The sequence below is a fragment of the Setaria viridis genome, chromosome 2, assembly GCF_005286985.2.
Source record: "Setaria viridis chromosome 2, Setaria_viridis_v4.0, whole genome shotgun sequence".
Lineage (NCBI taxonomy): Eukaryota > Viridiplantae > Streptophyta > Magnoliopsida > Poales > Poaceae > Setaria > Setaria viridis.
The window spans coordinates 24,831,803-24,858,860 of NC_048264.2; the positions used below are offsets into that span (position 1 = coordinate 24,831,803).

General features: G+C 43.3%; 2 protein-coding genes across 3 annotated transcripts; both read right to left on the reverse strand.

Moving 5' to 3' along the window:
* Window positions 1-15,967: 15,967 nt before the first annotated feature.
* LOC117846310 (ubiquitin-conjugating enzyme E2 36) lies at window positions 15,968-20,190 on the reverse strand. 2 transcript variants are annotated; one of them, XM_034727453.2, is made up of 8 exons: window positions 19,986-20,187; window positions 19,879-19,906; window positions 19,508-19,594; window positions 17,804-17,862; window positions 17,334-17,375; window positions 17,187-17,260; window positions 16,374-16,471; window positions 15,968-16,290 (listed from the first exon to the last, which is right to left on the reverse strand). In XM_034727453.2, the coding sequence occupies exons 1-8, from the start codon at window positions 20,019-20,021 to the stop codon at window positions 16,253-16,255; spliced, it is 462 nt and encodes a 153-aa protein (XP_034583344.1). In that variant the 5' UTR covers window positions 20,022-20,187; the 3' UTR covers window positions 15,968-16,252. The 2 variants fall into 2 exon arrangements, with proteins under 2 accessions (XP_034583344.1, XP_034583345.1); XM_034727454.2 differs by lacking the exon at window positions 17,334-17,375 and having other exon boundaries at window positions 19,986-20,190.
* A 1,117-nt stretch (window positions 20,191-21,307) lies between these two features.
* LOC117843888 (phosphoenolpyruvate carboxylase 2) lies at window positions 21,308-26,983 on the reverse strand. The gene is made up of 10 exons (XM_034724638.2): window positions 26,676-26,983; window positions 24,869-25,260; window positions 24,703-24,787; window positions 24,359-24,581; window positions 24,060-24,163; window positions 23,887-23,974; window positions 23,630-23,784; window positions 22,542-23,540; window positions 21,951-22,337; window positions 21,308-21,857 (listed from the first exon to the last, which is right to left on the reverse strand). Exons 1-10 carry the CDS (start codon window positions 26,847-26,849, stop codon window positions 21,561-21,563), a joined length of 2,904 nt encoding a protein of 967 aa, XP_034580529.1. The 5' UTR covers window positions 26,850-26,983; the 3' UTR covers window positions 21,308-21,560.
* Between the last annotated feature and the right edge of the window lie 75 nt (window positions 26,984-27,058).

Genomic DNA, 27,058 nt, shown 5'->3' on the forward strand with positions numbered 1-27,058 from the left:
GCAGTTATATTTTCATCATAATTCGACTACTTATTTCTGCCTCATCGCGGCTTACTAAAGCAAGTTCGCAATACTCCTGATGAGCTATTCAACTCCCTAGGCAAAATCACCCAATTGCGGTTTGTAATAATAAGTCTGCAAAAGTCTAACGAGCTATTCTGCTCCTTGGGCAAAATTGCTCAAATCACAGCTTGTAATAACAAGTCTGCAAAATTCTAATGAGCTATTCAACTTTCTAGGTAAAATTGTTCAATTGCGGCTTGTAATAACAAGTCTGCACAACTCTAACGAGCTATTCAGCTCCTTGGGCAAAATTTCCCAACTCGTAGCTTGTAATAACAAGTCTGTAAAATTCTAATGAGCTATTCGGCTCTTTGGGAAAAATTGTCCAATTGAGACTTGGAATAACAAGTCTGCACAACTCTAATGAGTTATCCAGCTCCTTGGGAAAAATTGTCCAATCACGGTTTGTAATAATAAGTCCCCAATATCACCATGAGCTATTCAGCACTCTGGGCCACATCACTACACCTCAGCTTGTAAAAACAAGTCTACATATCCTCAGGGGTTATTTAACTACCTGATCAACCACTATCTAGACAATTCTGTCTAGCCGCAGCTTGTAAGAACAAGCCTGTAGCTCCAGATTTTCATGAGCATATGTCGATACAACCCATAGAGGTTGTAAAAATACGAGCCCTATCTAAGAATTCTCGAAGAGACTACTCATCCAAATGTCAACTACCCAGATAGTATGAGTACTTGCACTCTCAAGATGGAGAGCTTGACTACAAATGGTCTATATCAGCATCTGATGAGGCTAACATTAGTAGCCTTTGTGCAAACAACTACATCAATTACATAAGTGCAACTCAGAATTGTTCGTAGCATGCACATAAACAAGTCTCAAAGCAATAAAAATTGCACAAAGACTTAGTTACTTTACATCACAGACATTACTACTTGTTCATTTACAATACTAATGTTTGTTTAAATGCAGAATTACTCAAGGTCTAGTTTGGCCACCTCTTTAGCAATTAGAGCCATCTCCTGCATGTACTGCTTAAAGGCTTCATCAGAGCAGTCGTTCGCCAGGCCTTCTGCAATGGGTGTCGAATTGGCTCCTGGTTAGAAGGACTTCATGAAGCTCAGCACTTGTTGGGAGATCAACTTCGCCATCTTCTGGATATAGCCGGTCACCTTGTCTGGCACGTCTTTGAGTATTTCTGCGAGAGGACGTGATTCCACACCTTCAACTAGAGGTTCTATCATATCTGCAATGGGCTGGGCGGCTTCACAAATTTTCTTCAAAGTGAACGAAGCAGTTTCCGCATCTGCCTCATGGTCCTTCAAAGTCTCCATGGCTCAAACCAAGTCAGCTTCGCCATCCTCGCACATTTTCTTCTCCTTCTCAAGGTGATTCTCCTATTTTTCCACGTGAAGAATGAGCTTGTCATGCTGGTTAGTCACATAGTAATAAGAGTTTTTCCAATTCGTGACCTACGCTTGGAGATCCTTCTTGGTCTTCTTCAAAGCTACACATTGATACACAACAAGGGTCAAAGACTACAAAGCAGAATTAGCACACACAAGTTGCAGGAGCAAATAATTACCTTTGACTTTCTGGCTCAAGGACCTTTTCTGTCCAACAAGGCGATTCTTTTGTTCAGTAATTTCCTGGATGCAATTGCGGTACTCGGCGGCCGTGCCATAAAAATTCATAAGCAGGTGCAGGGAGTACCCTTTTTTTGGCAAGCTCCGCCTCTAGCGCCTCCGCACAAAGTACCGTATCCCCATATGCTTCAAGCATCTGCGACTTGCGGCGGGAGCGCTCAATGATGTCCTGTAGCACAAAATCAGTGCTCATGTCAATTCATGAGCACAAATTTATCGATTATCTCCAACAAGACAAGGGCAAGAAGATATACCTGCATATAGTTGCCTAGGTGAAGATGCGATTCCGTCATCACTGACACCATTTCTAGGTTTAGTTACGGGCTGTCGATCAATTGGATGTCCTCCAGACGGATATTCTTATCAGCTCCAGACTTCACACGGATTTCTTCTTGCGACACCAAGGCATGACTAATTGATGGTCCAGCCGCGATAGCTTCCATCGCCATGGCTTCTAGAGCTGATGCCATTTCAATTTCTACAAATGGCTCGGGGACTACAGGAGAGGCCATGACGCTAGGAGTAGTCACTGGGCCCTTGGGAAATGGCTCAAGGGCTGGCACTTCAACACCCGCCATTGACTCGACCACCTTGTGCATTAATGCACCCACATTGGCTACAACAGTCAGTGTCGTTGTTGTCTCTTCAAGTTGCTCTTGAGTCATAGGGGTTGGCGGTGCCGGGGTGAGATCTTTGGCTGAGAGGCCAAGGCCATCAGAACTAGATTTTTTGCCAGGCCTTGACAATTCCATGTCCGAGGATTTCCTACAAAACCAAGAACTCACAAAGTTGAATAGCGAAGACAATGTGATACAATAAGTAGTTGCAGGAGTGCCAAGATTACTTGGATGATCTTTTCAGCTTTAATTTGGGCTCTCCCGTTAAGTGCACAGGCTTGATGCCCAGGGAGGGTACCTTGGGCGCGGTCTGTACATCTGCAATGGGGTCCTGACTAGCTTGCAGTACTCCCTCCGGTCCTTGAGTTGTTTTTCCATTAGCAGGGTCCACAACTTGACATGATGAATGGTCATCAGTAGCATCGTGAGGTGACGGACCGTCGTCAATCTCAATCACCTTATTGGTCACAGGTGACTTATCTTGAGCAGCCAAAGTAGCTGCCTTCTCCGCATCCGTCACCGGTTCGATCACCTGTGAACCACCAGCGTCATCTAGAGTGGACACGGTGGTGATATTGGACACACCTTTTAGGAGTATATGATACTTAGGATCTTATCCTTCCTCATAGGTAATTACCTTGGAAGGCACATCATCTTGAGTGACGAACTTCTTCACGACCCATTTCGCAACAATGGTCCTCTTCTTCTTCGGTGGTGGAGGGATCGCAGCTTCAAGCTCATCTATAGCTGAGCGCATCTTCAACCCGAAGGACGATCCAGCCTTAGCACATGGCCGAGCCTTGACTTCATATTGCTCTACAACATCAGAACTAGTGCCGCTAGAGGACTCAACTGCTTCCTCCTCCTGGTCATCACCCCTCATAACTTCTTATGTGAATACACGAGGAGCGGATTCACATGCATCTTCAGATCCGGGAGAAGGAGGAGCAGAGAAATATAAGGCAACATCTTCCTGCACAGAAAGACAAGTTAGCAGATCCGAAAACTTCAAATAGGTACTCAGGGGCTACGGCCACGGGTACTTACAGGCTTTGGCGGGAGTGAGGCACTGAATTCCTGTAAAATCGTGTAAAATCGTGAGGATCCCGCTCACATTCTTGAACATCCATTTGAGCCAAACCATGATTTCATACGTGTTGATTTCCTCAGGACAGAATTTGGATGGATCATTAAGGCCGGTATACTCGTAGCCATAATGGCATCGCTGTTGCAGAGGCTGGATGTGACGCTTCATAAAGCTAAAAGCTACTCCAATTCTAGTAAGTCCTTCCTGTTTCAACTAGGCAGTTCTGCCAATCAACTCAGGAAACTACAGGCAATCATCATGCTTTGGCTCATCAAACCACCGGTTGTTCCAAGAGGGATGGTGTCCTGAGAGTTTGGGTAGTTTTGGATCATGGTTGCCACTATAACACCATTTTCTTTCCACCCAGCATTGGAGTCTATTAGTTCGTAATCCAAATACTATATGCTCACTGTTTCTCGCATCTGAATCCCGGCGCCTCCAATCAAGAGGGTGTGATCTTTTGAAGGCTGCAGCTTGACACGGCAAAAACTTCTCAAATAACTGAAAGTGTGACCTAATTCCTAGAAAAGCTTCATAGAAGTGGATAAAAATGGTAGTATCGAAAATTCCATTGGGATTCAGATGAACTAATTCCAATTTGTAGTAATCAAAGAGACCCAGAAGAAATCGTAGATCGGCATCCCAAGACCTCGCTTGATGAAATGCAAAAAGGTTACCATCTCGTTTGGATATGATTCCAATGGGCAGGCATTTTCGAGGGCGGATCTCCACTGAATATAGCGCTGATCTTGCAATAGCTTTGTACTGACAAGAGCCTTGATGTCACCCTCAGTTGCTTTCGACTCCTTTTAGGCGCACACGGCGTTGGGCGGTGCAGTCTGATTGGTATTGTCGTACTTAGGCACGAGCAACTGAGGATCATTTCCCTTGCTGAATCTCTTTTTCTTCTTCTCACTCCCAGCGGGCTTCAAGGCATCGGTCTTCCTTCCCATCCTAGATGTCACGAGCATCTTCAGTCATATACATCGGGGGCTAAGTGGTCGGGGGGGAGGCACTAGCGTTCGGAGATCGAGCAGTGGTGGTGACGTTAGGGCTACAGTACAGAAGTTGGAAAGGCAAATGGCAAGGATAAAATAGAAGGGATAAACTTCCGTTATGTACAACAGTGGCACAATAAAAACTGTGCAAGTGAATGGTTTTTGATTTAAAGGATCCCCAAAATTCAGGAGACCTAATTGGTGGTTACTTTTATTTCAGTAAGAGATAAGATTATTTTCCAGAGATGGTCGTGTTGACCAAAGATTGACCCTTATACCCACCAAACTAGTCGGCTAAAGGTTCGGGGGCTGTGTGCCACGTGTCCATTGACAGAAAGTCTTTTGTTCGAGTTTTAAGGGAAAAGTAATGTAGATTACAGATTGACCCTCAATCTGATTCTTCGATTCAACCTAAGGCTCGAGGGCTATTCCGTATGGAGTGCAACTTCCCATGTAACAAATAAAGAGGAATATTACAAGTTCCAAAAGGGCTTGAGCACATTCTAGCCTCATGGCAGTTTTGGGCACCTTTGAAGATCTAACCAGATGAAGTACATTCATGGGTATCAAGAGTAGTTGGTGGAGACTTCAAAAGCACTCGTTTCTGCTGCATTTGGCTAAAAAGTACTCGGGGCTTGTCATACAAACAACTATGAGACCACTAGAAGATTTGGACAGTCCCAAATATGGGGTTGGACACCGAGACGTATCTAACATGGAGACCATGGCGCAGGGCAGTGTAGTCTACATGGAAAGATAGTAACTAGTCGAGGATTATGAAAGTACTCACTGTAATAAGAGTAGAACTCCTCAAGTTGTGTCCAACTAGTATTCTTATAAATCAACTGACCTGTAACCCTACCCCCAACTATATAAGGTGAGGCAGGGACCTCCTACAAAGCAATTTAATCCAACCAACACACAAGACGTAGGGTATTGCGCTATTCAGCGGCCCGAACCTGTCTAAATCGTGTGTTTGTGTTTACCTTCGAGTTCCTGATCTCGACAAGCCCCACCAACCAAAACACTACCTCGGGAACCCCCTCCCCCCAGTAGGTTGCCGGTCTAAACACCGACACACGATGAAATGGTCGTCGCTGCAGTATATTGCGCCAACTGTGCCCGTACTCGCCAGCACCACGCTGTTGTTGGTTGTGGCAAAGACTAGAGCTAGCATCAGTGCGCAGATCTACAATCGCCCGCAGCGGGAATGGCAAGTCCTAGCGGGCCTAGCGGTGAAGGAAGGAGGAGAAGGAGCTCCGATCAGGTCAGTCCCCAGTTTTGTGCCACTACTTTTCCCTATCATACTAGGGAGGGAGATTTCTGGATTTGGGGATCTGGGTTGAAGATACTAGATTCCAATTTTATCGTACCCTTAGATTTGCATTCTGATTGGTGTTAGAAGTTGATAGGCTATAGTTTATGAAGTGATTCTCCATCCTGATTTTAAGAGTTTATGCTAGAGAATCAAAGAGAATTACTTTCAACCACAAAATCACTTCTCTCAAAGAATCAGCTCCCATAGGTGCATAGCAAAAATCATGTATCTAGTTTATAATTTGATAGGTTCATGTATTTTATTAGCTTCCATGGGTTCTTGGAGTCACTAATAGCTATAGATCGTTGTTGCCTGATCATGATGTTATCATTTTGGATCATGAAAACAAGTGCAAGCACGGGTTTCCTTTCTATGTGAGGTATGATTGGATGGGTGTCAACCCTGTGTGCTGGTATGCATGCTGCTGCAAGGTAAATGATAAATTGTTTCAATTCTAATAAACCTTGCTTATACTTTTGATGTTAGTGTTGTAAATGATGAATTGTATGAATGTAATCGGTGTCTGCAGAATAAAGGGATGAAATGCGCATCATTTAGGTGGGTTGATCCTTAATGGGATGCTAGGACTAAAGGTAAGGAAGGAAAAAGCTGAAGAGGAAGCAAGGTCGTGGGATGAAGCATCGAGAATTGCGAAGAAGGAGGCTAATGACACAACCTATGAGCTGCACTTGATGAAGCGATACTTTGGGAAGATAACTAATTCCCTGATGAACACAAGAAAGAAAATGAGAAATGATGCAGTGCTGAAGGAGCTAAAAATAGAAAACCCTTACAGTGATTACGAGGCAAGGAAGAGGAAGGAATAATACGAAAAGGCTAGTATGCTGCTAAACTGCAGAAGGTGAAGAGGCACCTGGACCAGTTCACCAATGTGGTGAAGAGGGTCAACAATCGATACTGGAGACCAAATATACAAGGAAACTCATTAGGGACAATTAAAGGCATAATGTCACTCATCAAGCCAAATTATGATTTCGGATCCACTGTTGCTAGATGGAAGTTCTCAAATCAATACTGCTTCTTGCTGAAAAACTTGATGAGGCAATTGAGTACTCAAGAAACTGTACCAAATCCTTATGCAGGAGTGTTGATGGGGAGCAAGTTGACGTCGACAAACAAGATAGGGTACAAATTCGACAACGGTTTGTTGCTCACCAGCAAGAGTTAGCTACCTTAAAGAAGAAGGCAGAAGAATCAGAATCAACTCTCAAATTGCAGTCAGCCAAGATTTATAACTCGAAGAAGGTAACACAAGATAGTGAAGCATTCCTTTGTCAATTGCTAACCTATACAAGAGGTTAAGATCAATGCTCTACTTTATCTCTTGAGATTATGACCTAGATGCAGCTTTGTTAATCTCTGTTTTTTGTGAAACAATTATTTTGTAATAGTTTGTGATATGTGATGAACAATATGGTAGTGGTTGTCTGGATGGGGAACAATAATTTGTTTTCTTGTATACATAAATATGTATGTTATGTTTATTATTTTGCCAATTGGATCGGAATTAAAATAAATTTAGATCCGATTGGTTAAATTTATGTTTGCCTTAAGTGGGCTTAGCCCACATATAATTGGACCAAAAGTAAATTTCATTCATAAATCAGGACTAAAAGGGCCGCAAACAATTTGCACAACTTTTGGGCTCGACCCAACAACAAATGGGCCTATCGGAATCAATTTTGGGCTATGTTTTAGACTATCTGAAGAACATTGGCCCATGGGAAAAAATTTGGGCTCGACCCAACAACAAATGTACCAAATTTATTTTATGACAAAACAATTTGTCACAATTGTCATGCTATATCAGATTCTGTCCATCATGGCAAAACAGTAGAAACCATTTTATGACGTTTTTGTTTAACAATTCGTAGGCATTATAATCTTGGTGATACAGCGAAATAAGGAACGTCACTCATCGCGGTTATGACGCTCAATAATGACGAAGGGTTTTCGTCACCCCACATAATAAATCATGGTTTTATGACAAAAAAAATGCATTTATAACCTTTTTGTTCGTCGTCGGAAGATTTGACTCCCCCCTCCCAACCTCGGCTGCCATGCTATGCACCCTATAATTTATCAAAGAGCTGCGTGCGGTTTTCCACGCTCCGATTCATCACTCATCAGAGAGCTAGAACTTTTCTCTTGGTGGTCACTACCCCTTGCGTTAGTAGTAATGCGAGAGCCCCCCTTCTGTCAAGGTACAACGAATCACAGCCTTATCCATCTGCCGCTCAGTCTCCTCCAGTCCGTCGTCTTCTTCCTCCGCGAGTCTCCATCCTTCATGTGCTCATCCCGTGCCTCCACCCCAACACCAGCCGGTGCCAGCGGAAGCCCTCCAGTCTCCCCTCCTCCTTCCCTACCTACCCTTCCTTCTCCTCCTCCTCCTTCCCTTCGTCTGAATCTCACCATCATCCTGTCCACGCGCCCGCCTACTTCATCTTCTTCCTCTCCGGCGCACACCACCGCCACAGTCAGCCTCCACCACCGCCCGCGGCTGGCAGCGACCTCGCTGCCATGCCGTCCACCCACCTCTCACTACACCCCTTCCCCGCCCTTCCTAACCACTACACTGCCTCGCCCCCACCACCGTACTGACACCGGCCACCGGACATCCTCCACCACCCGGCCGGTTGCGCCATCGTTTCCTAGCCTCACTGCCCACACCCCGTGCTCCTTCGCTGGGCCTACCGCCGTCGGGCATCCCTCTATGCCCACCTGCCATGGGGCCTCCCCCACAACCCTGAACCCAGGTAACCCAAAAACCATAACCCCACCAGACACCCATGCTCAGCAGTGCTACCAGCCACCCCGCCCACCTCCCGCCCACAGGCCGCGGCCTTCCCTTTGCCCATTGTTGCTTTCTTGGGTGTCATGTTACTTTCTCCATTGATTTCATGGATGTAACAACAGGGGTCTCCAGTTAGCTTTAAATAGAGAGGCCTCTCAATATAGCTTTTGCGTTTTCTTTTTGGGGCATGAAAGAGAGGAGGCTAAGATGCGGGGGAGGGGAGGTGCAACCAAAGAATTCTTTCTTCCCCCGGTTACAGGAGAGACAGCACAAATATCATTATATCGAAAGGTAAAGAATCAAGTATATGGAAAAGGAGAAAAATGTCAAATAACAAAAACACTCTAGTATTTTTGACATTGACTTTATTGATGACCTAAAGAGAAATGTTCATTACAAGCCAAAGGTTCGGCCAGATCTCAAATGATTCATCTCTAATCTTAACACTAGCTAGTAGTGACTTGCAACACTACAAAGAAGCAGATATATAGTAAACCATCATCATATGATAATATCTGAAGAGCATTTCCCTGGTGCAGGAAAGATCGGAACATTGACTTGCTCAGCACTCTAGATCTTACATTTGCCAGTGGCTTCTATGCTCTCCCACGTTCCCCCATCATGCTAGCAAAGAATTATGGCGCAAGAGGCTGTTGTGCAGCAGTCCAGCTGACGATGAGCTTTGGTGCACTCCAATCTCCCACATATCCACGATAGGTTCGGGGATGGTTGCTAGCACCATGGGCGACCTCACACTAGCTCTCCATTTTTAACTCGGTCCCTCTCGCAAACAGGTGAATGCAGCAGGTCATCGGATGCCAATAGTCGCATTTATATATATGTAGCCTCTAGGAGTCTGCATAATTTTTTTTTATAAAGGACTTCATTCAACATTAAAAGCAATGTACATGGTGAAAGGTCAGAAGACCCCAAGTTACAGACTGGAGCACTACCAGAATAGCACATCCATGACCATGGTGAAGATTGGAACAGACATTAAGAAGTAGCCCATCAGAAGCAAGAGATCTAGCTGAAACTGCTAGTTGAGGTGCTGCATGATTCTGAACGCTAGAGATTTTAGTCACTTGCAAGATTGGAATAGACATTAAGAAGTAGCCCATCAGAAGTAAGAGATCTAGCTAAAACTACTAGTTGATGTGCTGCCTGATTCTGAACGCTAGAGATTTTAGTCACTTACAAACCATCGTGTAAGCCAAGCTCCTGAAAGTGAGAGATCCATGGAGAATCCAAGGGCCCCTTCTTCAGATAAGTGACTGCTTGAAGGCAGTATAAACCAATGCCTCCAGATTGAACCTGCAGCAAAGAAAGAAATTTTGCCGCCAAAAGAGAGCAGCAAGTTCTGCCATCACCACCGAATCAACCCTTACTGATCCAAGAACCTGCAAACAACAAGATAAAGAAGTAGTTCTAAGATCAATCAGGACCCCCAATCCAGCAATTCTTGAACTGCTTCCTTCCCCATTAGGTTGGAGAGTTGCATCTGCAGAAGCAAAAACAAAAGGCTGCCAAGCTTGGAAGGTATAATAACAGGAAAAGATTGATTAATGGAATCATCAGCAGTAGAACTTGTTGTTGCCAAATTTCTTGTTACACCTGCATGTGAGTTAAACAATATAGAAGTAGCAATGTCCGCCTGCACTTCATGAGTCAGTCTGCTGACCGACCATTTGTTGTTGTTGAACCTATAATCATTCCTTGCCTTCCAAAGATACCAAAGTCTAGTAAAGATCTCCTACAAGATGTCATCTGAGAAATTGTTTGATAGAACTGAAGCCAAAGTAGTTTGTAGGCCATCAAGTTCCTGAATCAGGCAGTCAGTTCTCAAGGAAATAGGTGCAGCAAACCAGACAGTTCTTGCAAAGGCACATTAAAAAAATAAATGGAAATCAGTTTCATCAGCACCACAAAGCTTGCAGGTGTTATCAATTCTAGTACTGTAAGTTGCAGCTCTATGACCAGTGGCTAAAGAGTATCTAATTAGCCTCCAAGAAAAAGCCTTAATGCAAGGAGGAATGGTTTTATGCTTCCAGATTCTTGTAAGAATAGAAAGGGTAGCAGCAGAGATAGTTCTAGGACCCTGATTTGGCAAAGAGTGAGAATTCTGAGCAGCTAAGTATTTGTAAGCCTCTTTTGTGGAACAGGTTCCTTTTGAAGAAGGTTTCCAGCAAAGCTGGTCCACAGAATTAGAATAGACCTTAGAAACATGAAGAATAGCATTAGCAACTGGATGTTTAAAGGTGGAGTTGATAAGATTTTCATTCGAAGAGGACTAATTTTGATTCCACAAATCAGAAACTAAGTTGGGAAGTTGCCTATTGATATGAGGATTAATCAAGTGACTATGAATACCTTCCCAATTATCAAACCAAGGATCAGTCCAGATATTGGAGTTACCTCTGTGAATCTGCACCACACACTGTTCATGAAGGTAATGCTTCACCTGCAAAATAAAAGACCAAAAAACAGATCTAGTTCCGGAGCAAGAAGCTCTCCAGAAACTATTATTTGGAAAATATCTGGCCTTTAAAATAGAGGTTAAAAAGGATCTTTATTAGTAGCAACTAGCCAAGCAGAGTGAAGAACTAAGCTCTTATTCACAGTGTAGATGTTTCTGATGCCAAGCCCTGATTTCAGTTGGCAAATATCTTCCCAGGACCTGAAGTAAAAAGGTTTTGCAGAATCCTCCTCTTGAACACCTTGCCACCTAAAGCGTCTCAAGATGGAATTGGAGCCTGCAAATTGGTTAGATGATTCGCATTATCGTCGTGAGCTCTCGTTAGGTGAAGCATGCCTATGTGATTGATCTGATTGGTTAGATGATGCGCATTATCGTCGTGAGCTCTCGTTAGGTGAAGCATGCCTATGTGATTGATCTTCATGCAACCAGCATTATTCATCAGGCCATGTTGTTGATGAGATTTTTTACGGTGAAGGATGGAGGCAGGGGCGGAGCTGGGCCAAGCCCACGTATAAGGCCACTCAATGGAGATAATTTGCTAGTTGGGCTGGGCCTCTAGTAGCTATAGTAGCATCATATGGAGAATGCGGCCCAACGCCCAGGCCAGTGGCCGTAGTGGAAATCATATCTGTCTTTCGGAAGGTGGGAAGTCAAGTGACCTTCCACTTTGAGATTTGTGCGCTTGGGCGAAGGGAACGGTGCTGGCTTTTTCTCCATCTCACACACTTGTCAGGTATGTCACTGTCACCTGTCGAAATGCATGTCGTTGTCACCTGTCGTAGGCTCAGAGATGCTCGGTTGTGGGAGGCTGGCTAGGAGTGGGATGGAAAAGTATTATGTGACAACTTCAAGATTCAAAATCATTTATCTCCTTAACCGCTCATCATTTTTCGAATCCGTTTGAACCATTAGATTATTTAGAATTAATGTAACAAAATGAGATCCAATATGCATATTTTTCATAAAAAATAAATATTCAACACTTCGCATGAACCATTTTAACATTTATACTAATTGTTTCAACATTTTTCTATATTACCTCAATATTTACATACAAATGTTGAAATATTTTTTGCAAAAAAAATGTTGAACTAGATATTAAGAAATATTGAATATGATATTATACCAACATCTTTCATATAAATGTTGAGGTCATTTTTCTAAATTTTTGAGCGAGGTTCGAGAATTGTTGAACTATTTTTCATATACTATTAGATATACTACTTCAACATTTGCCATACAACATGTTGAACTTATTTATTCAAAATGTTGAATGTGATAGTAATTAATGTTGAATATGATTTTTCTTGAAAAAACTAATGTTGAATATCAATATAAGTATAATTATTATTATTATTATTATTTAGTTTTTTTGGAAAATCAATATTTGACCTCTACAATTGCAACATTTTGAACATACTATTTCAACATTTTTAACATAGAATGCTGAACTAGTTTATACGAAGTGTTGAAATAGTTTATCCAAATTAGATTGTTGATCCGTGTGTGTCACGAATGTGTTCTAAACTGTTTTAAACTGTTCTACGATGTTGGACACCGCAGTGTTTTACGTCGGAATAAAGAAAGAAAGAAAAAAGGATGAAAATAACTAAATTAACAAAATTATGAATGCTTTCGCATGCTCGCGCTAGTGCTTTGCAGTAGAAAATCGAAACTGGGCCGTTATGGGTTTCGGTTATTGGGCTACTTGGTTTAAAGATAAATAGCTTATCCACCTATAGGAGCCCCCTGGCCATAGTCGGGAATCCAATCTAGCTTCCAGAAACTTTTTTCTTCCACACTACGAGTGTTTGAGATTCGTACGTGTAGCTCTCTACCGTTGGATGCTGATCTCCTCCCTCAACCCTAGCACGTGCTGTCGCCTATGCATGCTCCTCATCCCACACACTGCCACCCGCACGCCTAGTCCCCCGACCGGGCCAACGACGCGCCTCCCGTGCGCTGGCGTCGGCGCCCATAGGGCCGCGTTGCCGCGTGCTTCCGCCGGCACCCGCCAGACCGCGTCGCCGCCGCACGCTTGCATCAGCAGATAGTGCTCGACGTCGCCGCAGCCCGTCCCACCACCGTGTTGCGCTGCCGCCCGCCCGGAGCGCCACCGCTGGTGCTCCTACTGCCACGAGGAAGAAGAAGCGGTTAAAATAATGATGGTTTCGAACGTTGAATTAGGTTTAGAAAAATGATGAATTGAGTTTTTCAAAAGGTTGAATTAGGTCAAAAAAAATGTTGAACGAGATATGTTGATAATATTTTACAAAATGTTGAATCTACCTTTTTTATACGTTGATTTAAGTTTTAAAAATGTTGAATCTAATTTATTAAAATGTTAAGTTAATTTCTTATTATGGATTTAATGGGCCTTAAAGTTACTACTCTTCTTATCTAGCTTATGGAAGTCATATAGCTCATGGAAGCCAGATAGGAGGCCTGTTTCTCCGCCACTGGATGGAGGAAATCGAATCACTGCAAGCTGATGAGGTCCGAACACACGCTTGTTTACGTGACATTATCCCAAGGGCAGTTGCAAATGGCCCCGGTTCTTTTTTTTAAATCCGGATAAGTTGACCTCCAAATATGAATTAATTATTCTCTCCTAGCTAGCTACGGATTTTTTTTTTTTCAAGAACTTGGCTGGGCAAGCATTTTATTGAGTTAGAGGTATTATAACACACATGCGACCTCAAATCAAAGTGCAAAGAAAAAATTACAAAGAAATAAAATAGAAAAAAGGTATTGTTAAGGATAAGCGGAAATAAATCATCTATCCTCACCACAATCCAACAACATCGTTCTACGACAACATCCTCTACCGTACTTGTCAGTGGCGCCACATTTCCATTGAATACTCTATTATCTAGCTACTGCTAGGGTCCTGTTTGGATCCATCGACTGGCTAAATTTAGCTGCTATGGATCCAAACAGGACCTAACTAAATTTTAGCTGGATAAAGATTCCTTTAGCTGGCTGAACCTAACTAAACTCAGCTTAAAGTAATAAAAAATCAAACAGCCACTCCACCTTTCTCGAGAAAAGTATTTAAAGTGGAAGTGGAGGATAGGATAGACAAATATCTTTTTAACTATCATTTAGTTAAAGAATCCAAACACCCTTAGCTACATTTTGGCTAGCTAAAAAACCTTCTAAATTTTAGCTAGCTAAATTTTAATTATGTGGATCCAAACATAACCTAGATGTTCCAGACTACGATGTCAAAACCTTTTCCTATTGTCTTTGCTACGCTTCTACGACCCCCAACTACCAATCAACTAACTCCTCCATCCATCGGGGCCTGGTGTGAGTCCTTGGAGGCCAGAGGGACAAAACGTAGCTTGATGCCACGGTGCCATTTTCTTGCCAAATCGTTCAAGATGCCACGGTGCCAAATCGCTCAAGATGCCACGGTGGCATTGGCATGCGGCCACATCAGCGTTGGTAGGATCTGAACCACCATTAGTACGTATATATGTCCATGCAGCCCGCAGCCCGACAGTCCAACATGAAACCCAGTTTTTTGCTCTTCCCAAGCCCGGCCTAGCCCGTAACTCTTCGGGCTCGGGCTGGCCCAGCCCGATGGCTCGTGCTGGGCGTGGGCTAGTGCCTCGGCCCGACGGGTGGCCTGGCCCACACGATTTTACTATATCTACCCGAAATGGTCCGTTAACCTCCTCCCAACCGGCCCAACAACAACATAGATGCCAATCTGGCCTGCTAATTCTCACCCATCACCCCTTCCTCTCCCTATCTGCTGCCCACCGTCGCCTCCCTCTGTCTCTCGCATCTTCCCAGCTCCCCTTCATGGCTCCATCCTCCCCTTCCTCTCCAACCTCCGCCTCCCCTTCGGCCGGCAGCGGCGGCGGCAGTGCAAGGGGCCGGGAGCGGCGGCGCCGGCGCGGGAGGCCGGGAGCGGCGGTGGCGGCGCGAGGCCCGCCATGCCTCGCGGTGGCCCGAAGCTAGCCGTGCTTGACGGGCCGGCCCGGCACGAAAAAGGTATTACGGCCCATGCTTGGGCCGCCGATGCAGCTCGTGGACCGACCCAGCACGGCACGAATTTAACGGGTCTTGCTGGGCCCATGCCAGACCGAGCCGAGCAGCCCGAATGGACAACTATATTAGTCCCATGACCCCACTTAAAAAGTTAAGGTACGTAGATATACATTTTTTATGTTGAAGTACCTTTTGATCGTACGATACAAGTTTAGTTACCTCTAGCACATTTTACTCTTTTTTCAACTGGTCTGTAAAATTGTACAATTGAAGTTGTTCCTGAAAAGGTCAATTACAAGGGCAGCGTGTTGCAGGGGCGGCTAGAGGCTGCTCCTATAAACAACATTTCGAGCTGTGAAAAAGTAGGATGGATCTGCAAATGTCAAATAGTCCGAACTTACAAATATTGTTTTGTAGTAATGGTGAGAGCCAGCTTAACGACGGCTACTGCATGGGGCAATGCGGCTTGAGAGCCTCGTCTTCGTGGGACAATAATCCGATGTGTTGCTGAATCTTGATTCGATCCATTTTTGGGATCAATGCACGCTGGTGATTCAAGCAATGTAATGTTTTGTAGGGAGTACTTGTTTGTTTGCAATGCTGAATCTACGATACAGATCGCAGAGACAAGGGCTGGGGAAAAATAAAGGAGAAGCGTCGTTAGGGACCATGGCGGGCACAAAGCATACGTGGGAGCATCCGTGCCAGCGTGGAGTTTGTCCATGCCAGCGTGGAGCGTGGCTCAAGTATTTGTCACACCAAAGCGCATGGCATGACTAAAAAAACTAGTTTTTAGAAATTTAGTTCGGCATTTGTTATTATTAAAATTTTAGTTTTAAAAGGGTTAAAATAAAAAAATTCCAAGTTTCAGTGGCGAGGCCACATTGTAAACTCAGGCCTGGATTCTACATATTATATTAAATATAAAATCCTGGGATCCCTAGAGGGAAAAAATACGCATAAGATAATTCAAGAAATAACAGGCACACACATCATCTCAGCATATTTATTATGATATATGTATAATCATCTAACCTCTTAAGGTCAAGTACCAGACATGCCAAAGGAACACTTTACATGTATGAGGGTTCGTCACAGCCCAGCTAGATTAATGTACATCAGACTGCAGGACACATCATAAAGAGGATAAAATTCGACACATCACTAGACCCCTTCAGTTTCAAATGTAACCAGCCAATGGTTGTTCAAGTTGAGCTCCACCACGAAGATTATTACCAAGCAAGCATTGCATCGTGCAAAGCTCACTCTCCACTGGCATATAGACGAGTCCACTCTTTGGCTGTCATTCAAGAACACCATTGAGCTTAATAATTCGTCCAAATTCTGAAGCTAAAGATGAACGAGATTAAGTTACTCCCTCACCTGTTTCCACAGCTTCAGTCTCATTAGATTTCCAGTGCTTTGCAACATTGTCAGCAAGTGGATCGTCAGGATTTGGGGCACTGAGCAGCGCCTGGATGCTGAAGACCAGAAACAAGAATATGTGCTCGTCAGCTAAGATTAAGTTATTCCAAGTTCAGTTATTTTTTCTGACTCTTTTCAGCAAATATTTCTGGAAAAGCATAAACACCACAAGCTCTGAAGGTTGTGAAGCTGGCATGTGTGTGCATGCTATGTCCTGTGCGCATCCCTACGTGCGTTATGATCAAGAGGTAACTGAGACACACTAGGCATATGTGAACGGATTGTGAATAAAGCAAAAAAATCAGTAAAAGAGTAAACACTAGCAGCTCTGAAAGTAGTGAAGCAGGCATATGAGCTGTGTGCATCCCCACTTGTGTTAGGGTTGAGATATCGGGATACAAAGTACACATACTAGGCATATATGAACAAACTGTAAAAGGGGCAAACATGTAAATGTTTTTGCCCACATTCCAACAGCATTCTGGCAAATAATATGCAATAATGGCAAGCAAGTGCAGCTTCCTCCACAATGCACACACTATCCACTGATATTAAATTGATGTATCTTATATGCTAATCTGCTTTTTTAGTGGCCGAGGATATCGAAGTGTAACGCTCTGAAGGTGCACATTTGCCACTGTGTAGGGTCTCTTAATACTGTAAGCTTATAATGGACATGGAGATCAACAAGCCCCTTTCAGGTGTTATACACCTTATTTAGTGGAGCTGACTGATGTTAATACAGAAAATCAGCCAAGCAGAAGTATTCACCTCAAAAGAACTGTTCGGATCTGAAGGGCAGGACTCCACTTGTCCTTTAAAATATCAAGGCATATCCTACCAAGCTGTATGAGTGTGAGTATTAAGCAACACAGTATACTAATACCCTAAGAGAGAAGCATGAGGTAACAAGCTTACCTTGTCGATGTTAGGGTGATAAATTTTTGTGAGAAATCGAACCTACGTTCAGTAATGAATCAGGATTTCAGAAACCATAAATGTACAAATTCTTCTGATCTTAAACCAAACTAACCACCAATATATGAAATACTAACAAAAACAGTGGAGGACAAATTTAAGTCAGTAAAATAAAAGCATGGATGATGTTATACAAGTTTACTGAAGCCATTGAAATTTGCAAGAGTATTCTGAAGAGCTGGTGTCACCAAAAATAAATCATATGATGATTTCCAGTTAAATGTGAACCTGAAATCTAAATCTCATTGAGCAGCAACACATATATACATGCAACCTTTCTGAATTTGATCAACTCTATAGCTTAGCTTAAATTAAGCTTGACGAGCATCAGCAGAACTATTTATTATTTATATCGATTCATAGAACCATGGCATTACTGAAATCATAGTCAGGCAGTAGTAATGAAATACCTTTGGTGGAGCCATTGGATATTCTTCGGGCAAGAATAGTTCAAGCTTGAAAACTCCTCCTGACAGGTAGTCCAATCAACAGTTATCAGGGACCATATTAGAAAGCACAAAAACAAAAATACCACTAATTTGTTTTGCATTCTTTGAACAGGAGAGAAAGGATGCATTAATGGTAGCACAGAGTGCAATAATCATCACAAGAGACAAAAAAAACCATATAAGAAAGTTTCTGAAAAAAATTTGTTATGCATCAAAACAAAAATACAACCAGGGCAATGAAGCAGAAATGCACACAAAGAAAGCTAGCAAGGATGACTTGTTTGCCAGCACTTGCAGAAAATACTTTGGATCTTAGTTAAGAGAAATTAATAACTGTTATGGTCGGCATACCATATAGGAGGCGCCGGCAGCAGCCCCAGGAACCCCAAGGCAGTAGGCCAGTTAGTGTCTTCTTGAGAAAAGATAGAGTTGGTTTAGGCCTTTGTTTGGCCAAAGAGTAATCGGTTAGGATTCTCCTTTGTAGTAGGGGTGATATATATAAACCCAATTGTAGTAGGGGCAATAATATCAGGGGATATTGTTGCCCAGCTCTCCCACGTTCCCCTCGCCACCACAGCTCGACGCCATGCGACCAGCACAGCGCCTCCCCGTCGCCATCGCTTCGAGCCCTCTCCTAGGCCTGTTCACAGCTACTTCCTACACAGCAAGGCGTGTTCTACCAATAACAAACACCACCCATCGCACTTTACAAATATTTACAGCTAATTAAAAAATCCTAGCAATGTCAATAAGTTCAATGTGTTTTTCACATAACTAGAGTTACCAGCTTGTTTGGCTGGTTGCCCCTGTTCAACCGATGCCTCTTCACTCAGCCCAAGCCAGATTTCTTGCTTGCATTGTATGCGCAACCAATCAAAGCCGTCTTGTTCCATGCCCAGTCACAGCAATTCATTTCCACATGCATTGCTGCCCCCTTGTTTTCTTGCTGGCCTGCACCCTGGTGCATAAATACTGCTGTCAAACCTGAAGCGTGGGCCTATGGTGAATCTGTTCCTCACACAATGCCAAAAGGGACAATGCCACAGATTGATGAACGAAAGCCACACAGGTCTCTGATTTGGAGCAGGGGCATGCAGACCATGGGGCAAGCTGGCAGAGAAAGAGGCTTGCTATATGATTTGCAGGTATTGGAAGCTCTGAGCTCAGCTGAGTATAGGGAAGGATGAAGGAGAGTTGCTCACTGGCGTTGAAGGAGCAAGCATAGTGGAGGTGCGATGGCACTTTTTGCCATGAGCCACCAGGGGCAAAACTACAGAATTGAGAAGAGAAGAGCATCGGGGGCATGCACTAGAGCTTCCTAAACTTCTTTATTTTCAAAAACGATCAGATCGCATAGTGCCAAACAGACATGGAGGAAGCTGTAAAAATCTAATGAAACAAACCAGAAAAACATGGAAGGCACTTTAAAATCTTTATAAAGCATTTCTTTTTCAATCTTATTAAAGTGAACTAATGTGACTGAATGTTATTTGACTAAAGTTTGTTCTTTTTGAATGGTATGGAATAAAATTTTCCAATAATCTAGATTCCATCTACTATTTCCAAAGCCAATTAAGAGAACCATATTATCAATTAAAAACATATACATGATGTCTAAGGCAATTAAAATACAGAACAGAAGAACAAGAGGAAAAGATTCCTCACCCTCATATGGTGACTGCGACGGGCCAAGGATCATGACATTGAAGTAGCGCATGTTCTCCTCCGTTGGCGAGGCACTGATTCCTGGAGCTGCAAAAACAGCAAGCCATACAACCCGGGAAACATCAATACATCACCCAAGAAGTCCCCAAAATTCTAAAGAGCAATCAAGACATAAAATGGAAACTATCTTCGGACAGTTAAGAGCGTATGCATGAAAAAAAAAATTAGACATTCTAATTTCTTTAGCTAAATGAAAACAAAAAACTAAGGCCTTTGGGGGCAAACAAGCTTACTGTAACTAAATCCTAGGAGAAAAGAAACAAAAGAAAAGAACCACCAAACTGACATCTTTCATATGTAACGCATCTCACCTGGCTCGCTGAGCAGCCGCTGCGTCTCCTGCAGGAAGCAAACCACCAAAAAATCACCATATTTGCATAAAAATGGAAAGAAACCGAAATTCGACGGGCTTCCTCACCTTGATGATGCGGCGGGGGAGGTTGCTGTGGGCCATGGTGGACTGAGGAGGGGGGCCTTCGGGCTAGGGTTTGGTGGTCCTTGGGATCGCGGTGGAGGCGGAGAGAGATTGGGGGCAAAGAGGCGGCGCTGGTGGAGTCGTGGAGAGAGAAATGGTCGCTTGCTTGCTTGTGCACCCTGGTCCCTGTAGTTTGCGTTTTTTTACAGAGGAAGGACACAAGGAGGAATGCAAATTCCTTTTTCTTTCGGAAAGGGCAGGAATTCATACGAGAGCATATATTCTGATGTGTGAAATATAGTGAAGTATTACCAGACACTTTTCAATATAAGAATCATTGCATTTTAATTTTTTAGCATATACTAATATATTTATTAGAAAACTAAAATATATTTTTTAGAATATTAGTTTGTATTATTACATATCATTTTTTCATGTGAAATGGAACTCCTACGTTACTAATACAATAACACATGTTGGACAACATCATAGGTTCAGGCACCTTTACTACAACAAGATTTTATAAATCACGGGAAATTGTATAATGGTACTTAAATATCCTTGTAAATACAATATTGTGCACCGATTCCTTACATATTAGCTCAGATGGTACAAGACGTTAATGTTTTGAACGGGGTCATGGTTGCGATTGAAATGTAATGAAGTAGAATTTTTCAATTTTAATTGTAGTTTTCCTTTTCTAGCATAGTCTTTTCCATTCATGTTCTTTTTTTCTCAATATAAATTATGTACAAAGATGCCCTAGGGTGTATTTTGTCAAAAAAAATTGTTACGGATTTGGTATCTTTTCCATAGTTCTAAGGTTGCTTTCTCTAATATGGTATGCTCAATTATAACGTTGCAGAAAAGATGTGTGATAAAGAAAAGGATCCCCACAATACATCTTTTTAGCACTCTAGTGAAAAGTAGCTCCTTAGGTATCCTTTCAAGTGGACCATCCTTTTTAGATAGTGGTGAAAAATAATAGAATGTGTTGATCCAGATTTTAAATGTGTGGTTTGTTTTCCTCTTCCGTGTTCTAATTTTTATATTTATATGAACAATTCATCTGAGGATATAAGATGGTAAACTATGCATACTGGTATTGTAGTAGTAAGGAAACATAAAAGATACCCTGATTCTGAAATGTGTAAGTGCACTGGTTTCACCTATTTATGGTGTCCGTATGTGACAGCGTAAGTAGGTGCTTTACGGTTCAGCTGAATTGTGATACTGATTGCACACTGTTATGCATTCTGACTCATAATCCAGCAACAGATTGCAACGGGGACTTGGAACCTAGCTGGAACGCACAATCCACACAATTCAGATCCTGCCTGTGAAATACTTCAGGCAAAACAGATACCACACTTTAGGCTGTTCCATTGTGAAGTTACAACACAACTGTCTACGAACAGATCGGATATGATCACTGCCTCCCTTTTATTTACCACCACTTCGGCGGAAAACGCCATTATTTTCTCACGGTGCAGGGAGACGATCAAAGATGCAGCTAAAATCGGCAGAAATACAAAGGCCTAAAGCAAATGATCAGAAGAAATAGTTCATCTCCTTGTCTTAACCAGTGTTCTGCAGACCGGCAGCTATGCCCTTCATGGTGAGGATGAGTGTGTCCTCCAGTCCTGGGGCGTACTCGCTGGCAGGGTTTAGCTTCACGAGCTCCGCTGCCGGCTTGCTGGAGTCCATAATCTCCTTGGACAAGTGGGGGCGCAGCGCAACATGGTAGTCTGGGTCGCGGATCCGCTTCAGGGTGTAGGCCTGGCAGACGTTCATGGTGGTGATGTAGGCGTCACGGAGGCGGAGCCGCTGCTTCAGGTAGAGATCACCTTCAAGAAGATCCCTGTGCCCAGCAACCTGAAGTCCAAAAATGAAGTTCAGTACATCGTGAAGTGCTGGAATGGTGGTTGAAACAAAATGCAAGGCATGCATGTGTTTTGTTCAACAAACCTGAAGGAGAAGTTTTTGGGTTTCTTCATAGTTGGCCCTCAGCTTCTCGCCCAGTGGCTGTAGATCCTCCGAGACAAGGAGTTTGTCATACAGAGCGGCAATGCCAGGATTACCCTTGGCGAACACCATCTCAACAAGATCGATGGTGACCCTGAAAAACGGCCACTCATTGTACATCTCTTGGAGCATGTGGAGATTCCTGATGTCCTTCTGGAGGACATGCTTGAATGCAGCTCCAAATCCTAGCCAGACTGGGAGGTGGAACCGTGTTTGTGTCCAAGCAAAGATCCAGGGAATAGCACGAAGTGACTCAATGCCTCCACTTGGCTTTCTCTTGGATGGCCTGCTTCCTATGTTCATCCTGCCATACTCTGTTTCAGGTGTAGCCTGTCAACACAAACATCACAAAGTGAATATAGGGCCTAATCGAATGGCTTCGGTGAACATTTTAGTTAGGTTTGCAAAATATACAATTCCCACAGTAAATCATGCGCTAGATTCATATTAATGATCAGGTCAAACCTATTCCAAAAGTTCAGTTTTGCAGATTAAGTTACTGTAATATGGTAGTGGCCAAGAACAAGGACTTACGAGGCGGAAATACTCGACGAAACGAGGCTCTTTGAAGACAATGGACCGATATTCCTCTGTTGCCACAACTGCCATCTCATCGAGAAGAGCACGCCATTCTGGCTTCGGTGCATTTGGTGGACGCATGCCATGCTCCAGGGTAGCAGCCGTAAAACGCTGCAGTGTTCTGAAGCACAAGTGTTCCTCACCAAAGGACTGCTCAATGACTTCACCTTGGACAGTGACCCGGAGCGATCCGTGGATCGTGTCTGGTGGCTGGGACAAGATGGCAAGGTGAGTAGGACCACCACCCCTTCCAACAGTCCCACCACGTCCGTGGAACATTGTCAACTTCACACCGAAGTCCTTAGCAACCTTGATGAGCTCCTCCTGAGCTTTGTACAGCTGCCAAGCTGCTGAGAGACGACCAGCATCTTTGCCTGAGTCTGAATACCCAATCATGACCTCTTGCTTGCCATTCATCCTTTGTCTGTACCAATCTATTGAGAACAGTCTGGCCAATGCAGCTGGAGCAGCCTCAAGATCGGCCAACTTCTCGAAAAGTGGGACTACTCTAAGGGGTGTCTTTACATGGCACTCACGTTGGAGGAGCTCAACAGCAAGGACATCTGAAGGAGCTGTTGCCATGGAAATGATATATGCACCAAAATTATCAGCAGGAAGCTCAGCAATAACATGGAATGTGTCTAGAACATCAGCAACTTCTTCAGTCTTGGGAAGGTCTGGGCCAAACAGTGGACGTTTCCCATTGAGTTCAGACAATAACCATTCCTGGCGGCGCTCTTCGGGCCACTCGCGGTAAGATCCAATCCCCAGGTATGTGGTGATGGCATCCAGGACATCTGTGTGCCTATCTGATTCTTGCCTAATATCAAGCCTCACAAGGGAGAGCCCAAAGGTGGAAACTTGACGCAAGAAATCAAGAAGGCTTCCATCAGCAATCACACGGTCACCACAAGCACACAGTGATCTGTAGCATAGCTCCAAGGGCTCCAAAAGCTGCAAGAGATGGCTTCTACAGATTAGAAACCCACTGAGGAAAATCGGAAGTCAATATTATTTTCTGATGACCATGGATAAATCTCAACCTGCTCAATACTTGTCAGTGTAGCTTCCTCAGGAACATCAGAATGTCCACTAGATAAAAGCTCACGTGATCGTTCACGGGTGTTGTAAAGTTTATCCCTTACATCACTCAGTATCACCCGATATGGCTCATTTGGAGGAACCTTCTTCCAAAACTCTGCAACAGAATTGGAGAAGGTAAAATAATTAGAATGTCAAAAAAATGCCTAACAACAGATCATCACTAAGAAGACCTAAAAATGATGTCACTGGCACCTACCTATGTAGTGCTTGGCATCCTTCTTAGTAGAGCGATGCAGCTCATCAGCACGTATGCGCAGCTCATCATTGCATCGCCACATAGACAACTGCGATTATTTGAAGTCGTTAACTTCAATTATCAGATGCAAATGAAGTTATAAACTATATTCATATTATCAAAGTAATAGCTACCTCAAACATAAGATCCTCAATCTGTGAGCAGTATAGGTTTGCTGCCATCATTCTGGCAAGCAAGCAGACATCCCTGGTAACCTCTGGCGTGACTCTTGGGTTTCCTAAATTTTTAGAAGCATTACAAATTTAGAATACAAAGATAAATGCTACTACCATCTATATAAGGGCAGTGGTGCAAACACAGGGACATGCAGCAGTCATCTTCCCGTGTGAAGCAACAAAGGTAATAGGTAATGCAAATATTCACATTTAATAATGATGGGAAGACAAGATAAATAGATAGAGATGTCCCTCACCATCACGATCTCCTCCCATCCAAGAAGAGAACTGAATAAGAGGTGCATTGTAAGGAACACGCTCATTAATCCCAATGTTCTTCAATGCAGTATCGACTCGGCGCAAGAACTTTGGAACACCCTTCCAAATTGTTTCATGGAAATAGCTCATACCAGCACGCATTTCATCTTGGGGTGTAGGCTGCGTTCTTCGGATCTCATCAGTTCTAAAGGCAGCTTGGATCTGAAAAAGAAGAATTCAGGTAACAAATTAAGAATGGACCTCTTTGGTCACAAGCTTCAACGAATTTGATAACTAGATCATGCTTATGCATCAAATGAATAGTTAGATTTGCAATAAGTACCTCTCTCTGCAGAGCCTCATCAAGTTCCTGCTTATCATCTGGGGTGATATCTTTAGAGTAGAGTTGAACCAAACAGTTTCGTATCCTGAAATAAGAATGTTCAGATAAAGGTTAAATTCTAAAACAAAATCATGTCAGCTACAAATGCGTTGTTTGGCTGGCTAACCTTGAGTGTTTCTGGAGCAGGGACCTCCTCACAGACTGTGTTGGATGTGCAGTAAAAACCAGGTCAATAGTTTGGCTCTTGAGGGCATCAAATACCTCAGCAGGTGACTTCTTGAGGTCAACTACAAGCCTCTTAAGTGTTTCCTCAATGTCAGATTCTGTTATTGCCGAGTTTTCATCAGCGAAGTCTCCTTTCTTGAGTTTGATTCTCCTCCTGTACGCTATCTGGACTTCCTCAGCCAAATTGGCCAAGTTAAGCATGTGTGAAAAAGCTTTGGCCATCACAATAGAGTCCCCAGGATCCAAGCTTGTTATCATCTTGCCAAGTTCATCGAGCTTTTGCAAGTCATGCTTCGTTTCATACTCAGCAGCTACCTCATAGCATTCTTGAACCTATTAAGCAAGCTGACCCAATTAATGACTGTCCATGATTACAAAAAGAAAAGAAAATTATAGCTGTGTTTCTTAATTTTGTTGCTGCTATCTACAGAATCCACATAACTATCGCAAACAAATTTAGATCTGTCAATAGTGTTGTGGCCAACTGGCCAAGTCAAATAAATTTAATATGGTAGCCACCATTCCAGAGTGCAAGAACTTAGCCTTGATATGGCCACTTGAACAGAAGTTTGTTTTAATCCAAAACTATAAGTTATTATTTTTAAAAGAACATTTTTTGTAGCCTATCTCTGGAGCTGTCATACGTTCTAGAGGTTCAAGTTCTGTCAGGGAAGGTACAAGAAGGGAGTGACAGATTTTTTTTACAAGCTGTAAGGAACTGCATTTCTTTAGAATGGCAATTCCATATATGTCCTGGATTGACACGATATGTCAGTTCTCCTAAAGAAATGCTGCTGTCACTCTCAGTTGCAAATACTTAACTAAATTAGTATATCTGAACTGGAGATAATGTCTTTCACCTACATTTTGATATCCAACAGGTTACAGGTGACAGTCTACTAGTCAAAAGATGACCAAAACATGCAAGTTTCACTGTCCAATTGGTCCAAATCAGTTCACAGACCACATACATGACCAACTAGAGATCCACACCTGATACACAATACCAAAGGCATTTTTTTAGTTTTTCCAGATATGAAGTCATGTTTTACCAACACGATTGAAATTAACGTGTTAATGAATCAACGAATAATGTGTTTATAAAAGAGGCCTCGTAAAGGGAAAAAAACTATCTTGATTGGACCAAAAGATAATTCTGAGAGGAAGTTGAGATGGCCAGTCTCCTTCATACTAAGAAACAATCATATGGGCAAAGAATTAAAAAAAATCAATCCAGAAGACCAGAACCTGAGCACCCTCCAAGATTCCAACATTAATCTTGACATGTACTTAAAAACACCAGATTAAGCAGTAACCACCTTGTTTTACTATTTACCCCGAGACTAAAAGAGTTACTCGAAGTCTGAAGTCAACCACACACACTCCAAGTCTCCACCCATACTGAAGCTGCGCTCCAAGAAATCGTTCGAAAATAAAACAAAATAATGGCACTAAACTCATTCTCATGCCTTTGACCAATGAATGATTGGTACTTTTCCACTGTGAAAACTAACTGACCGCAAACCAGGGGCATACAGTATGTGCAGAGGACGGGAAACGAAGACCGAAATAAAATTAAGGATAACATAATAGCTCGACACTGAACTGATTGCTCGGATCCAAACAAAGATTAGAAGTGCACTGGAAACTCGGACACGAAAAGGAAAAAAAAAAGGAACAAAGGGAAGAAGAGCATGGACGAGTTGGGACAAGAAGGGATGAGAGACGAATAATGGAAGGTAAGGTACCATCTCCTTGAGGTCGTCGCCGTGGAGGTCCTGCAGGATGTCGAGGAAGCGGTCGAGGAGGAGCGCGTCGTACTCGATGAGCTTGTCGTCCTCCGACACCTTCCCCGGCACCAGCATCCGCAGCTGCGCGTCGATCGACGACAGCCGCTCCACCTTCGCCCCCAACGCCGCCATGCCGCCTCGCCACCCCCTAATCCAATTAGCAACCCAACCCACCCAAATGCTGGGAGCAGCAAGAACACCGCCGCGCAATTCTGGCAAGGCCGAAGAGGAGGAGGAGGCTGCGATGGTGGTGGGCAGAGCGGATTCTGGCGGGCTCTTTATAGAAGGGAAGATGGATATAGCAGCCGGATGAATGTGCCGGGAGAGAGAATAAAGGGATT